At 36.3% G+C, this 16750-nt stretch overlaps 1 protein-coding gene across 3 annotated transcripts in view; it reads left to right on the forward strand.

The window, feature by feature from the left end:
- LOC111636697 (carbohydrate sulfotransferase 4-like) overlaps positions 1-16750 on the forward strand; it is a 31161-nt gene extending 14411 nt beyond the window's left edge. For all 3 annotated transcript variants that reach the window (XM_023381995.1, XM_023381996.1, XM_023381994.1), the window contains exons 2-3: positions 2252-2384; positions 14858-16750. In XM_023381995.1, coding sequence (XP_023237763.1) covers positions 2252-2384; positions 14858-16137 — 1413 coding nt within the window. In that variant the 3' untranslated portion in view covers positions 16138-16750. The remainder of the gene's footprint in view (positions 1-2251; positions 2385-14857) is intronic.

The raw sequence follows: 16750 nt of genomic DNA on the forward strand, positions 1-16750 counted from the left end.
CGTTGATTGAGCGAACTTTAAGTAGAATTTAAATAACAAATGACAACAAAACAAACGATCACATTACAAAAATAAATAAAAATGTGCTATAATTTAAGCTTACGGAAAAGTAATTTAAAAAGAATTGAAACTTTCAAAATCAATACGTAAAAATCAAACCAGTTATGCGATTAAATACTAATCTTATTAATGTCAAGTGTCAGAATTTACAACACTAGAACATCATCATTAATTCTGTATGTTGTCATAATTGTAGATACTGTACTACGATAAAGAATTATTATTCAGAGCGAGTGATATTTAACATTATGAAAATGTATTAAATTATTTAAATAATATCAAATAATATTATTTATATCATTTAATAAAATCCAAATTTAAAAATCAAGTTTTAATACTGAATGCAAATATATCTATTATATATTATCGGAAAGAATATTTGATAAACAAGAACCGTGAATCATAACTTGACAATATATCTGAGTTTTAACTTTTAAAATATTGACAGAATTTAAGTGTATTAATATAAATTTTTTCTCGAATCCGCATTTCCTGCATGGTAAGCAAGAGTTGAGGGTTCGAGTTCCTCTCCGGTTCGATCTTTTCTTTCAGAATATTCTAAAATTAATTTAAATTAATTAATTAAATTATAATTTTTATATTTAACAAGAGATGGCGGCCTGCCTCCTGCCAAATTGCTTAGAAATTATTTACCTTTAATAGTCCGATAAGGAATACCGCTGTTCGTTTGATAAATTTTCCCATTTAAAGCAAGTTACTTTTGATTTAACACAATCACATTTCCAAAACTTCCACAACTTTTAAATAAGAATTTATTTTACTCTGTGTGTTTCGATCTTGCATAAATAATACTATATTGATATTATCGGAAATTATCTTTTTGAATTTGATATAACATCGATTTCACCCATTTCCTGACATGACTACAAGTATATTACAAAATTATTTTTTATTACTATAAATTACACTAAATAATAAAATTATATCGATTCCTATACATAAATCTGAAAATCTTTGAATTATATATCTTATCTATAAGTAAATTGTGGCATACAAACATTTACCATAGTTATTATATATTTGGTGATGTATTGAAATTATATGAAAATGCCTCAAAAATAAACGTATAATCATATTATATCAATTGTTAAGACACTTTTTTGTATATGAAAATAATTTTACCGTATAATAATCGTTATTTTGAGCACGTATTTTAACACAATTTCTTATTAGTTTAGAAAATGATCGTATTTTTTTATATTAAAGTTTCAAATTCCGATAATTGATAAGAATTAATTATTTTAAATATACTGTATTTTGTAATGTTAAAAATATGTCGCCGTGTGCAATGATAATTTTGAATAATAAATACCGTTTATTGCTGTAAATTGAATTCAATATAAAGGAACTCTTCAACAGCATGTAGCAGCTGTAAACCTATTTAATGTCAAAATGTTTTATTTTCTAAAATGATATAGGCCTACTGCATTTTCAATAAAATTACTGTTTTAATATTTAATTAATTATAAATAGGTTATAGCCTACCGGATGATCGTAATTAAAGGTACTCCTACACAACGCTATCTAAAGAGATACTTTGCAGTCCAAATAAAACCAAATTGGTACCAAAACTATCACTGTGGCATTTTTGACACCTTAACTGACACCTTAACTGCTTCGGCAATCCGGCTGTCTCATCATTATCAAGGGAAGGGGGAAATGTCCCAAAAATTGTAGGTTTTCTTTTGCTCATCATTTTTTTTAAGATTAGGTTTTTTGTGTTCAGAATTTGTTACTTTGAAAATTGGCAATCTCAATGCCAAATTTGCAACATATCCTCGATAAACCGTAATATTTAAATGCCCCATAACCAAAAATCACACAGCTTAAGATCCAAAGCGCCAAAAGTGCTATAGAGATGGATTTTGGTACTAATTTTCTTTTATGGAAATGTCTTCTGTGTGTTCTGAAATGTCATTATACTAAATTTGGTTGCAATTAGAGTGTTAAACATCTGTTTAAACAGCATTGGAAAGAGGGGGTTATTTACGGTTATCCGCACGCTATATACGGAAATTTGGATTAATAATAATAATTACTTCTATCAGGTGGTTTGTGTTTGATATAAAATTTTTAATGTAACGTAGTTTTTGATGTAACTATTCGTCAGATTTTCAGCATTTTCGTTTAATATATTGGAAAAAATAAAATTTAAATATATTTATTTCAGATGAAAAGAAATGTCTGCTTTACCAGATCGAATATGAAACGTTTAAAGTTAATTACGGTTATATTTTTTGTCATTCTCTGTCTGGCTGCATTACAAATATTTCAAGATTGGTCTTCTAATATTCATAGATTTGGTAAGTAAATCTCAGACTTACATTTTTGTTTTCTCAAAATTAACATGTGATGTAATTTGGCGCTCCCTATCTAGATTATTGGAAAAATTTGACATTATTTATCAAAATAAATTGTAGATTTTAGGTTTTCAATTCTAAGTTTACATTATAAATTGTAGATTTATCAAAATTTATTTCGTTTTACTTCGAAATCTATCATATTCTTATTGAGGTCTTCGTATTTTTCAGTGTCATTAAAATCCCGTTTTATGAAATGAAATTAGTTTATTATTTATCCGCTATTTATCAAAATTATCTGCCTACGAAGTACAGCATATGAAATCATGCATTTATTCATTCGTATTGTCTATTCGTTCTTCTTGCATAAGCTGTTAACCATGCCTTATTCAAATTAAATTGCATAGACCTTTAATGTATTGAATAACTTAAGAAGTAAAATCTAATCTACGAATTATTAATAATAATTATGATTTTGATTATCCATCACAATATTTGCTTTCGAATAATATACTCTTGAGTTTAGAATTACTAACATTAACACATGCTAAAACACTGAAAGACCAAGAAATTAGAAACGATTACACTGGCCAACAAATTTTTTCGAAATCTCAGTTGCATAAAATTTTTTTCACCGATTCTTAATAATTTGGGCGTGCTGACTTCAAATCTGCAAACGGTTTTTTCTTCATGATATAGTTTTCATGCGATTCAAACTTTTGCATTCCAGCACTTTACGTTTATGTTATCGGCATGGTATATAATAAAATTGTGTAGATATGAAAGAGAGATGAAAATCAGTAGAGAGAAGATCATCTTTCCTCCACTGTATATCAAACTGGAATTGGCTAAACAGTTCGTGAGGGCATTAAACAGAGATGGTGAATGTTTCCAACAGTAGTCGGTGCTCTCCCTGCTTTGTTCCTTGAGAAGATCAAGGCAGGTGTGCTTGATGGCCCCCAGATTCGTACACTTCTTCGCGACCACAATTTGTCTCAAAAATGAACAACAAAGAACGAGTTGCATGGATGTCGTTGGTGGTGATAATGGAAGAGTTTCTCGGCAATAAAAAGGCTGATAATTATGAAACTCTTGTTGCTAATATGTTGTCAGCATTTCATGATCTGGGATGTAACATGAGTGTCAAACTGCATTTCCTACACAGTCATCTTGATTCTCTGAGAACTTAGGACACGTTAGTGACGAGCAAGACGAACGAGGACCAGAAGATCATGGAAGAGCGCTACCAAGGGAGATGGGACAAACATGATGGCAGACTACTCTAGAGCATTAAATGAAATTGCCCTGAAATAGGTCACAAATGCAAAAGCCTGAAACACAAATTTCTGCCTTGATCGTATGCACTTGTACTTAGCCCCCAGTATAGGACCAAACGTGTTATGTAGCAATTAATTGATGCCTGTCTGTGTTTCCACTTTTTACCACTACAGACTTGTAGACTATTTTGCAATGTAATGTTTAGTAATCACCTCATTTTAGGACAGGTCATGCCAGTATGTGTTTCATTTTGTACCAAAGAAGGAATTTACACTATTTTGCAACTTAATGTTTATTAATTAGCTAATTTTAAGATAGTTTATGACTGTATGAGTTTCAGTTCGTATTACTAAAGACATTTAGACTATGTTGCAATTACAAGTTTATTGCCCAGTTCATTTTGAGAGGTTTCATCAAATATTTATCCACATACGAAAAAAAAAATTAACGAGTTAAATGTGAAAATTTGAAATTTTGACATTTATATATTGCAAAAAAAAACCAAAGCTCTCTGGAAAAAACGAACCTCCGATCTAAATTCTGCACTCCCAAATTAGTTAAGAACAGCTTTAGTTGATAGATAGTTGATAGCTTTAGTTGATAGCTTTAGTTGATAGAATAGTTGATAGATATTCAACAAAAAATTTGTTGGCCAGTGTTATTAACGACAAATTTTGAATAATGGAAATATCCAAGAAATCAAGTGTAGAGATGTTTTTAAACTCCAAAAAGTTTTTATTTTTTATATACAGTAAAATCTGTCTATGGCGACCATCCACGGTTTCTTCAAAAAGTGGTCTTTTAGACAGGTGGTCGTCCAATACAGATGGTGCTGTAATACCGTATTTCCGTACGTATTTTGCGCACGTTTTAGCCATTTCTACTAAGCAAAACTCGAGGTGAGTAAAAATAAGCGAATTTTTTCAACGATAGGGCTATATTGGTATTGTATTTTATTCTTATCGGATAACTCGATTTACAGGAATTTGTCGTGATTTTATAAGACAGATTTAATACCAATATTTTAAAGATTAATACAATACTCGCATTTTCTCGATTATAATGCATACTTTCTTTTTTCCGACTTAATTAATTCAACTTGGTTGTTTTCGTTCGCTCCTCAGTTACGTGTATTACGTTGTGGATATACAAGCGCGTCGTATCTCTCCATCACTTTGGTTTTGGTATTCGTTAGTTTAATCTTATTTTAACTTTAAAAATACTGTATTTTTCATATTTAATATTTTCTTAAGTACAATAAGAAAAATTATTAATTAATAATAAAACAATTTTATTATATTTTCTCATAATACGATTTCATTACATTCCGCGATTGTCATTGCGGAATCGAAAAAGGAAAGTTGATTTTTGCGTTAATGCGTTTATTCTTTTTTGAATATTTTGCGTGCAAAAATTACTTGGATATTATTTTTCTAAAAATATCGTGAAAATAAGGTAGGTTGATACAGAAACTATTTATCGCACATGACTGTATTATGAGCTTCAAAATAAATAAATAAAAATAAATCTTATCAAACGATGAGATCAGCCGATTAATTGTATCGTGTACAATATTTTATACCCCCAAGGAAAATACTGTTGGTCTATGGAAAATCAATTTCGTTTTCCCACAGTTAAACTTCGCCGCTAATTGCTGTTGTGATAACTTAAACACGATCTTGTAACGACAGCACTTTGCATTTCGGATAATTTCGAACAAACTAAAATAAATTTCCTTTGTTGCTAGACTAATTTATTAACACCTGCCCTAATTTCAAGGGTTGGAGAAGTGCCAGAGGTGGGTTTGAACGAGAGTTTAGACTAATTCGTTATATTAGGAGGGGGAAAAGTTGTTGAATAATAGTTACTCTCACAAGCCGGTCGCTGATTGGCTAATCATTTGGATTAGCCAATCAGCGACCGGCTTGTTAGAGATGAGAGACCAGAGATGGAGACCAGAATTCGGCCCCAGATATATTCGCGGAAGTGGTCGCTTATTACAGTTGTTGTATGTTATTTCGGACCAAAAATCAATGCCCGCGGTCGCGTTACACAAGTGGTCGTTTAATACAGGTAACTTATACGAAGACTCTATGGATAAACTATTCGGTGCCAAGAATTTTTGCCCGTTTTAACAGGTGCCTGTCGAATGCAGGTGGTCGCCTAAGCAGTTTTCACTATATATACAGTAGTGCGTCGTTTATCCGAATCAATTGGGGACTGGGGTTGTTCGGATAACTAATTTTTCGGATAACCGATTATGTACGAAAAATATATTAACCTATCCCATGTTGAAATTTTTCTCCGTTGCGTGTCGCTTCGCGTTGAATTTTCGTCGATATTAAGCTTAACGCAAACTTTTTAAAATAATCGTGGCTATTGTATCGTTAAAGATTATTTTTTTTTTATTTTATACAAACAAAATAAATATATTGAAAAATATAAAAACCAAAAAATATACTTTAGAAATTAATCTAGTATCAAAAACGTTCGATTCAGCACAACACAGTCCTCAGAAAAACACCACATAAAAGTGCCAGTGCTGCCAGCTAAAACACACACACCAAAAAAAAATATTGGAGTAGCCCAAGATATAGCCAAAGATTGCAGCGCCACAGCACTAGCGAAAATTTAAATTTGCCGACAGGAATGCTTTCGGATAACCGACTTTCGGATAAACGACGCTCTACTGTATAATGTTTCATGTTTGGTTTTTTGGTGTGTTTATGTGTGCCTGCTTTTGTTGTGTTATCTTGTGTTTGATTTCTTATTTTCACAGTATAAGACGGCAACTGCTCCTCTTCAGGAGTAAGAATTGATGGATAATTAAGATTCGTGTAGAAAGTTTATGAATAATCCCCTTAATTTTGAATTAAAAACTTTGAATTAAAATTTTGAACTAAGGATTCGACCAAATTTTGAACTACGGATTCGGCTAAGGCAAACTACTGTATTCAGTTTGCCTTAGCCGAATCCTTAGTTCAAAATTTTAGTTTAGAATTTTAAAATTCTTCAAAATGCAATGTGATGTAGCTACATGTTCCCCCTTTTTAAAAATAACGTAGTGAACCTTAATTATTTAAATTAAAAACATTCCCTTCACATAATTTCTGATAATTTATATTTGTGATGCCATTAAGAAAAATTAATCAACCAAAATTCAAATAGAAGTCTATTTTTAAGTTCGGTATCAAAAGATTTCGATATTCATGCTCACCAGTAGCCGAGTGGATAAAACTAGGGTTTCTCAAACGGGATCCCGGCTATTTTTTAACCCGGGAAATATCCCGGAAAATTTTTCTCAACCTGGGATATCCCGCAAATTTATTAAAAATTCACTTTTTTCTTATTTTGTGTTAAGATTAAGGAAATTTTGCAAATAGAAAGCATAATTAACTCACAAACTGTCAGAATACATTTGTATTTATTAATTTTAAACCTACTGTACTTATAAGTTTTTTAAATTTTTGCTCGTTATGGCATGTCACAAGTGATCATACAAATAATTAATATGTAGCTTATTTGTGGCAGGACTCTGAAAATTCTTTACTTTTCAGAACCTGTAATATCTGGAATAATTGTGCTTATGCTGTTTTAATTTTTAACCAAGCCCGGTGTCTTCAATAACTGCGTAACTCCAGTTTGTGCAAATTGGGCAAGGATACAAACGAGTACGAAGTCTGCAAGTATGAAGTTTTTCTTCATAAACCTGATTATTAAAACCAAACGAACTGTCGAATTATCGGGCTGTAAGCTCGATGACGCTATTAAAGCAGACGCGGTAGACAAATCAAGAATACTAGACGTCAAAAGAAATACTGTAACGCATCTCGAAAACGAACTAGAAATCTTCCAGGCTACGGGTGAAAAAACATATAACATCCATATTCACTTAAACGCATTAAAGACGATTCCATCCACATGAATTGAATCGAAAAGGGCATACTCGATAGGACTTTTCTTTAGTGAAATAAGAATCAAATTGCGTGATCGAGTTTGGACCATCTTTCTTTTTTAAAATTTTAAAATCTTTATAATCTTTAAAATGTTATTATGTTTTATTTAAATAACGAAAATTACCTTCTAACTTAGAAGTTTGATCTAAGTTCATTTTTTCTTTAAATTTTTAACTCAATTCAAAAGGCAGTTTTGTTGTATGCAGTTTTCAACAAACTAATAAACTTTTTCTATTTGTGAAAATTTCTAAATAACTCAAATATAATTTTTTATACATATTTTACACAGCATTATTATTATTATTATTATTTTGGAAATTGCAGGACGTACAGTACTAAATTACTTAAAAATGAAAAGTAATTATATCATACGATTTTAAGATTTATTCTATATCTTAAAAATAATTAATTATATCCCGAGATTTCCCGGGATCCCGGAAACAGTTCACTTTTATCCCGGAATCCCGGGTCAAGCAAAAGACCTGGAAATGAGAAACCCTAGATAAAACCACTGAACACTGGTAGTTTGTTGTAAGTTCGCGCCTCGCCAACGGGCTGGCAACAGTAGAGTTTTCCAGATTTTTTCTCGTGTTTAAATAAGAGACATTTTCACATAAAAGACGTCCTGGGAGGCATTCCCCCTTGGTAGATCGGTGCCGTAATCGAAAACCAATTCGATACTGACGTAACTCAAAATAATTTGGTAGGACAGAGCGATGGTTTTCAACCGGAATACCACAACGATACTTTAGGGTGAAATGGATTGATGGAAGAAGGCAACAATACTTGAATAATCTGCCAAAGAGGAAATGCTACTAGAAAGGATTTTCTATGGGAAACTATCCCTATTTAGGTGTTAGACACAAAGAAAACCCGGAAAACTCCATGTTGCCAGCCCGTTTGGTCACACGCGAACCCGCGACCAACTGTTAATCAATGTTCAGAGGTTTTATCTGTTAGCCACTGGTGGACTTCGGTGCCTAAGCAGCGCCATAACATTTACGTGTTAGTAGCTAAAAGTAAAGAGGGCGCCATCGTCGCGAGTCACCCTACACGTGTGTTTCTAGTGCTCCTTTTTCGTCCACGACAACTTTTTTAAAACTGTGTTTCCAACTGGATTATATACAGAATTTGCAAGCGGATTGTGAGAGGACTCCGTCAGTGTTCTTCGTTTTGTAATCGGTCTTACGGCTCCTGTGTTACGGACGTCCGTAACTTTTGCTTTGTCTGGCCCCCATCGGGCCCCCCGTGTGCGCTCCGCTAACTTTTCCGATGGTATTCGAAGGCCCTAAGGTCTGTATGTCAATATACGAATTTTTGTTCTTATATGTTAATCATTAGTGATATTATAAACGCTTCTGGTAATACTATCAGACAAAGAACGCATATTTCGCCACGTGGCCGCTCTAGCCGCTCGGCGGGTTTGTAGCCGCTCGGCGCTCTCTTTCTGTTGCTCATCGTCTCCGGGCGATCATTCTTTGTCATCATGGCCCTACCCGAAAAGGACCTATTGGACAATATCTCCACCAGTCTGAGCATCATCATGGAGGCCATCCCGGGCAATTCCCAAGGCTCGATAACCACGAAAAAACGTAAGTGTGCGAGAGCAGCGGCCATGGATATGCATGCTGCTGCTAACAAACTTTACGGTATGGTGTTAGCCCTGCGTTCCAGCTCAAAGGGCAACCAACAACCTAGTTACGCAGACATTGTTAAGAAAGTAAGGCCGAACTGTAGCCACACTACTAGAATGATATCCGAAACGGTGGACACTATCCCCAGCCGTAACGTTTCCAAGGACCTCATCATTGAGCCTATAGAAATGGAAAATGGTAAAAAACTTTGTCCGGAAGAAGTAATGGAAACCATACAAGGAAATATAGATCCGGTAAGCCTAAACATTGGAATTAAGAACATTCATACTCTTCCCAGCGGGTGCCTCAAAGTCCGTGTTAAAACGGACCGTGATCTAGGCAACCTCAGGGAAGCTATTGAAAAATTGCCGGAGGTAAACAGTAAGGTGCGGATGACTACACCCAGCCTACGGAAACCGAGGATCATAATACTTAATGTCCCACAAGACGAAGAGAAGTCATCTCTTATGACCAGTATTTATGAGCAAAATGAGGAGATCCGGGAAAAGATGTCGCTGGATGAATTCTTGAAGGAGATTAGGGTTACCCACGCTATCTCCTCCAGGAGCAGTGAAGATTGCAGGCATGTGGTGATATCTGTTTCGCCAGGGATTCGCAACCTGCTGATACACCTAAAACACTTGAGCTATAGCTGGAGATCTCTAACTGTGGACGACTACATCCCGGTCATGCGTTGTTACAAATGCACTGGCTTCGGGCATATGGCCAAATCATGTGACTCATCAATGAGATGCAGCCACTGTGCCAAGAAACACTTATTTAAGGACTGCCCTCACCAGGAGGAAGAGCCAAAGTGTTTCAACTGTAACAAGGCGAATAAGAAGGATCAGGAGGGACACAGGTTTCGCACCGACCATAATGCCTTCTCTTTTGCATGCCCAATACTGAAAAATTATAAAAAATTCCTGGTCAAACAAACCATATATGAACAACAATAATATCAACAACGTTCCGACTCACTGTTCTGCTCCAGCCCAAATAATGGCTAATCGAAGTTGTAAGATCCTACAAATCAACACACAGAAGAGCCAAGCAGCATGCTCTTTGCTTGTCAAGACTGCCAACGACCTGGATATAGATCTTATCCTCATCCAGGAACCATATACGGTTAAAAATGAAATAGTACGCTTCGGCTCCTGGAAGGTGTTTAACACTAGGACAGACAATAATAGAGCAAAATGTGGGATACTTATACGGAATGCTGACATTAATGCGGTGCTAGTACCAGATTTGAGTACCAATAGGATTACTACAGTGGCCTTGCACAGGGGCCCGGTGGATTTCATCATCGGCATCTATTTCTCCCCCTTCGAGGACGATGAAGAATGTATAAAAGAACTCAGTGGTGTCACTCACAAATTAACGGGTAAAAGTTATATAATTGCCGGTGATTGCAATGCCAAGTCCTCCCTGTGGTTTCATGAGGAGGAGGATGCCAGAGGTCGGCTAATGCAAGATCTCATCAATGAAATAGACGCAATCTCATTGAATACCTCTGATCTTCCAACCTTCCAAACAGCTAGAGCAAAAGGTTGGACAGATATCTGTCTAGCCCCAACAAGCATAGGAAACCAGATAATAAGCTGTAGTACTCTGCTTAAGGATTCAGCGAGTGACCACAGGTATATCCTCACCGAAATTGAACACCCACATCAAAACAGCGGAAATGTTGTCCCCCATTACAGGAAACACACCAACTGGGATCTGTTCAGTGCGCACTTCGGCCGTACCTGGCGGAACTATCACTTCCAAGACCTGAATAATAAGGATGAAGTAGACAGATATGTCCACCACATTACAACCTCTTTACAGAAAGCCCTGGAAAATTCTTCAACCTTAAAGAAACGTACCAACACTACACACTGGTGGAACGATCATTTGGAGGCAGAAAAGAAGTCAATTCGGAAGCTCAGGAGAAGATGGTTAAGAGAGACCAGCCCAACACGAAGGAGCAGTAAAGGTAAGGACTATGCCACCGCTCTCAAGGCCTATAAAAATAACATTAATAAAACACGTACAAAAGCCTGGCGCAACTTCTGCAGTAAACCTGACATGGATCCTTGGGGGGAACCCTATAAGATAGCCTTCAGGAGCAATAAAAGGGCAACCCTACCAAACATAACGACACCTCAGTCCACCTCAGGTAACTACGACATCACCAGCAACATCCAAAATCTGCTAAATTATCATTTCCCAAAAGATGACAACTCCGACGACCTACGGACCCATCAGGATATTAGAAACAATATTAACAGTACATACACTGGTGAGGAAGACAAGTGGTTCTCTTTTACAGAAATCCAAAAGGCGATAACAACACTTGCTAACAAGAAAGCCCCTGGGCATGATGGGATTACCGCGGAAACGGTCAAAAGGGCTTTCCAAGATATTCCAATAGCCTTTGTCATCATGTATAATGGCTGCTTAAGGAATGGCCACTTTCCAGATCAGTGGAAACTGGCCAGTATTAAATTCATTAATAAAGTAGAAAATCCCAAGGATGAAAAAGACTATAGGCCGATTAGTCTTCTCCCAGTACTGGGAAAAGTCCTAGATGGGCTACTGATCGGCAGAATCAACTGGCATCTAACTAAAAATAACCTAATGAACGACAGGCAATACGGCTTTAGACCGGGTAGCTCCACCATCAAAGCAATCAAAAGGGTCACTGCCTTCATTAAAGAGGCCTGGGAACATGACAAGCATGCCCTCCTTATAAGTATAGACTACAGAAAAGCCTTTGATAACCTGTGGTGGCCCTCGATCAAAATCAAGCTAAGAGACTCCAAATGTCCTAGTAACATCTACCACCTCCTGGATAACTATCTTACGGATCGGAAGGCAGGCTTCTTCAGTAATGGCATTGAGATAATTAATGAAGTCAATAGGGGATGTCCCCAGGGCTCCCGCAGTGGGCCAGGTATTTGGAACCTGGCTTACGATGACCTTCTAACCACCATCCCAAACTCAGAGCATTCGTCTATCCAAGGCTTCGCCGACGATACTCTGATAATGCTAAGGCACCAAAACTGCAATGTTCTCCAAGCTATGGGCAACGACACTCTTAAGGAGGTTAGTAAATGGAGCTCCCTCCACAAACTTCCTATCAATTACACAAAATGCACTGCTCTAACATGCACCAGAAAGAATAAACGGAAACAGCTACAACGGCCTATGTGTCTTTACATCGACAAGCATAAAGTCAAGGTATCATCCCATCTTAACTATCTTGGTGTCACCCTCGACCCAACCCTAAGCTGGAAGGACCACATAGAGGAAAAATGCCGGAAAACTAGGCAGAAGGCAAACCTATTTCTACACATTGCAAGGAATACTTGGGGCTTGGGTCCCAAGCATTGTAGACTGATCTATAGGGGAGCCATCGAACCTGCACTGCTCTACGCTGCCCAGGCATGGGGGGACAGGGCCCAACTGGTGCATATAAAGAGGAAACTCCTCTCTGTTCAAAGGGACTTTGCCATAAGGATCTGTGGGGCATACAGGACGGCCCCTACAGACGCCTTACTGGTGATTGCTAATATTATTCCTATACACCTAAAAATCAAACTCCTTACCTGGAACTGGAACATTCAGAACGAAGAAGCCAACACGGAAGCCATAATCAATAAAATGGATAAAGCCCGTACTGATTACATAAATAATTGCAAAGACATCCTGAAATTAAAGCACAAATATGGGATAGATAACCTCATATCGAAATCCGAGCAGATCCACCACCCGGCCGACTGGGCCTCATTAGCAATGCCACTTGAAACTTACGATCCATCTGCTACCCCGAATTGGCGGATCTTTACGGACGGGGCTAAGAACGACCTCGGCACAGGAGCGGCCTTTGTAGTCCAAAACAACACCAAGAAATACATCAAAGAAGAATATCATAAATTAGAAGCCCACTGCTCAAATAACCAAGCCGAGCTATGGGCTATGTTTAAAGCTCTGACAGAAATCACTAAAAACCTCCGAAAATATACAGGAAGCATCTATTTCATTACGGATAGCAGGTACGTGTTAAGTGTCATTGCTGGTACCGCCAAACGCTCCTCCACTGGCACAAATGTCTACTACCTAGCGACTAACCTACAAAAACGTAGGAAAATCAAATTCGTCTGGGCCCCCGGGCACAGCGGAATTCCTGGTAACGAAAGGGCTGATGCCCTTGCCAGGAAGGTTGCCAACCTCCATGTTACCCCCTCCTTTGGGAAGGTCCCCATCACTTACATTAACAAACTATTATACAATCAGATCATCGAGGAGTGGCAGAAGGATTGGACTGATTCAACAACTGGAAGGCTTACTTTCAATTTTCTGCCATCTGTTAGGAGTCGTCAACTCCTAAAGCACATCACCCCTTCCTATTATCTTACGCAGTGCCTCACCGGGCATGGGAATTTCCCAGCCTACCTCGCTCGGTTTGGCAAAAGAGAAGACGACAAATGTGACTGCAATGACTCTGTTATTGGGGACGCCCTGCACACTCTCCTAGACTGTCCTCACCACGATATGGAGCGCCAAGGACTCATGGGCTTCTGCCTAACTAATGGGCAAAATTGGCCCCCCAACTTAGACTTTCTATGCAGCAATGTTGGCGCCTTTAACCATCTCAAAAACTTTGTGAACAACTGTAGCACTTACCGGGTCACCCACCCGTCCCCCCCTAGCAGGGGCCCTCTACTGTGTTCTCAATCTCTTCGGTCTGTTGTTCATCCCTAATCCACCACATGTGGCTCTAGCCGTCCTGTGACTGTGTTATTGGAATTGTGTCTAACAGCTGTAGGGTATTCTATGTCTAGTTAATGGTTAAAGTTGTTTGTTTGTTTGGCTTGTCCAATACCATTTTACCGGACCCCCCATCGGGATTCTCTTTGCACATCTCTACTCGTCTGATTTGTATATCTACATCTGTTCCATCAGTGTATCAACATGTACCATATCTATCAGTATGTATATTGTTATCATCGGCTGCCAAAACGGCGCCTGTTCTGTATATCTATTTATATTCTAAACAAATACGGTATAAGTCGCTGGATGATCGCAAATTTACCTTCCTTTCTAAACTTTATACTCTCTAACAATCCCCGCTTCTCCCCCCACTCCCCTTCTCCATGTCTTCCTTCACACTCCCCTATCTCCCGTTATTTCACATTCGGTCTCTTTTTCCTTACCTTCTCTTTCCATCTCTATAGAGCAAAGTCTGCCGCTAAATGACAGACAACTCTTCTATTCTTTAAATAAAGTAAAGTAAAGTAGCTAAAAGTACTAAAAGCGCAGTAACACCATTAAAAAAGAAGTAGAGGCATCACATCATCTATTAGAAAATGGTTGAAAAACACTGGGAGAAAGATATTGGTAATTCAAGATTAGATTTACTAATACAGATGATAACATTAATTTATAATAATTATCAATAATTTTGCTTTATCATTGCAGAGTATCATTTAAAATCTGCTTACTATATTTACTTCCTTTATTTCTTAAACTTTTTACATTTTAAAAGTAAAATAACACAATATAGCATATATTTAAGTTATGCTTCATTATACTTACTATTTTCTGGTTTCTTTTTCAGTTGGTATTTCATCTACTCCGTCCAATTCAAGAAAAGGAACATTGAGAATTTTACAAACCACAGAACAGATAAAGTCAAAATCCTCTTTAACTCCACTAATTAAAACGCGGTCGACTACCAAAACAGCAGTTGTTATTAAAAAATCTTCGACGAGACTAATGCCACCAGCTACAAAGTCTTCAACCATATCCATAACTGCATTTAACAAAAAGTCATTGCCAGCTATAGGGACGTCGAACAAAAAATCGACTATTTTGAATATAGTTCCTCATACTAAGTTAAAAACTATGAGTAAAAAGAACTGGAACGTATATCGTCAAATAATCTTGAACAATTTTAAATTATTTCCTATTATTAAAAAGGAGAAAGTGACGAGAATATTATTAATTACGTATTTTCGAGGAGGTTCTACATTTTTAGGAGACATTTTACAACAAAACTGGAAGACTTTCTATCACTTTGAACCTTTGCATTTGATGTCATCCAATTCCAGACTCGATCACAATCAATCGTCCGAAGCATTCAAACTTTTATCATACCTTTTTCGTTGTAATTTTTCTCAGACTTTTCGTTATAATAGATGGGCATCTTTTCAAAAGCATATGTTTCTGTTTAAAAGAAACAGATTTTTATGGTCCACTTGCAATAAATACTCAGTTTTATGTTTCAATTCTCAATATTTGCATAATATTTGTACTAGATCTCCCGTACAAGTTATGAAACTTACCAGACTTCATCTTAAAGATGCTTTGCTTTTTCTGAAAGAAAACTCCGATTTAAACATAAAACTGATATATTTGAGTCGAGATCCAAGAGCGATCATTAGTTCTCGAAAAGTTTTAGATTGGTGTAAGAAAGAAAAGTGCAATAACCCAGCTATTCTGTGTAAAGAAATGGATAATGATTTTGAAGAATTGCAAAAATCAAACATACCCCATCAATGGATACGATACGAAGATTTATCTATAGATACCGAAAATATAACTAGAAATCTTTACAAATGGCTAGGTATTCCTTTTACATATCAAGTAACTTCGTTTTTGCATTCTCATACGAATGCAAAATTATCAGACACCAAAGATCCTTACTCGACCAGAAGAAATTCTTCAACGGCACCCTTTGAGTGGCTACATCGGTTACCGTATCGCGAAATTAATAATATCCAAATTAGATGCGCTGGTACCATGAATAAATTAGGATACAAAGAAATTGATAATTCTACATATTTTGATTACAACGGCCAAAAAAGTTTACATCTCAATAAAACTGCCTTATATTAATATGTCGATAGTATTCGTATAGTCTTAAAGACAAGATTTCCAACACGTGCCTTTGTATAGATCTGTATAGAACACACAAAACAAAATATTATAAAAAGTACCGATAAACTCAACTTATTGTTCACTAAATTTGAATCAACACTTTCAACAAGCTTAACCCTGCTAATTTAAACCAGTGATATATCCAGGATTTTCAGAATATGGGTGCTGCTCAAGGCAGAAATCAAGGAAACCAAGGCAGGTTTTTCGGTCAATGTTACCTAATTACTTTAGTTACCAAATCTTACATAATCGAAGTCGTGTGATATGCGTTAATATGTTTAGTTTTAAAGTAACAAAACTGAATTGCTTTTGTATAAAGGGGTAATGTAGCACCATAGGTACTACCTGGATACTCCCCAGTTAAGTAAAAGTTTGTGTAGCACCGTTAGAGCTAATTTTTATATCTTTGGAATAGAGTAAGGCATCAAATGCATTTTGATTTGTAAGAAAACAATTTGATGTGAAAAAGTTTTAAACAATGTATCAGTCACAGTTTTTTCCGGCTTAGTACTTAAAATATCATTATCACTATTCTGTACGATTTTATTAAATAAATATTAATTTTAAAAAA

The sequence above is a fragment of the Centruroides sculpturatus genome, unplaced genomic scaffold, assembly GCF_000671375.1.
Source record: "Centruroides sculpturatus isolate CEXI.00-Female unplaced genomic scaffold, Cexi_2.0 scaffold667, whole genome shotgun sequence".
Classification (NCBI taxonomy): Eukaryota; Metazoa; Arthropoda; class Arachnida; order Scorpiones; family Buthidae; genus Centruroides; species Centruroides sculpturatus.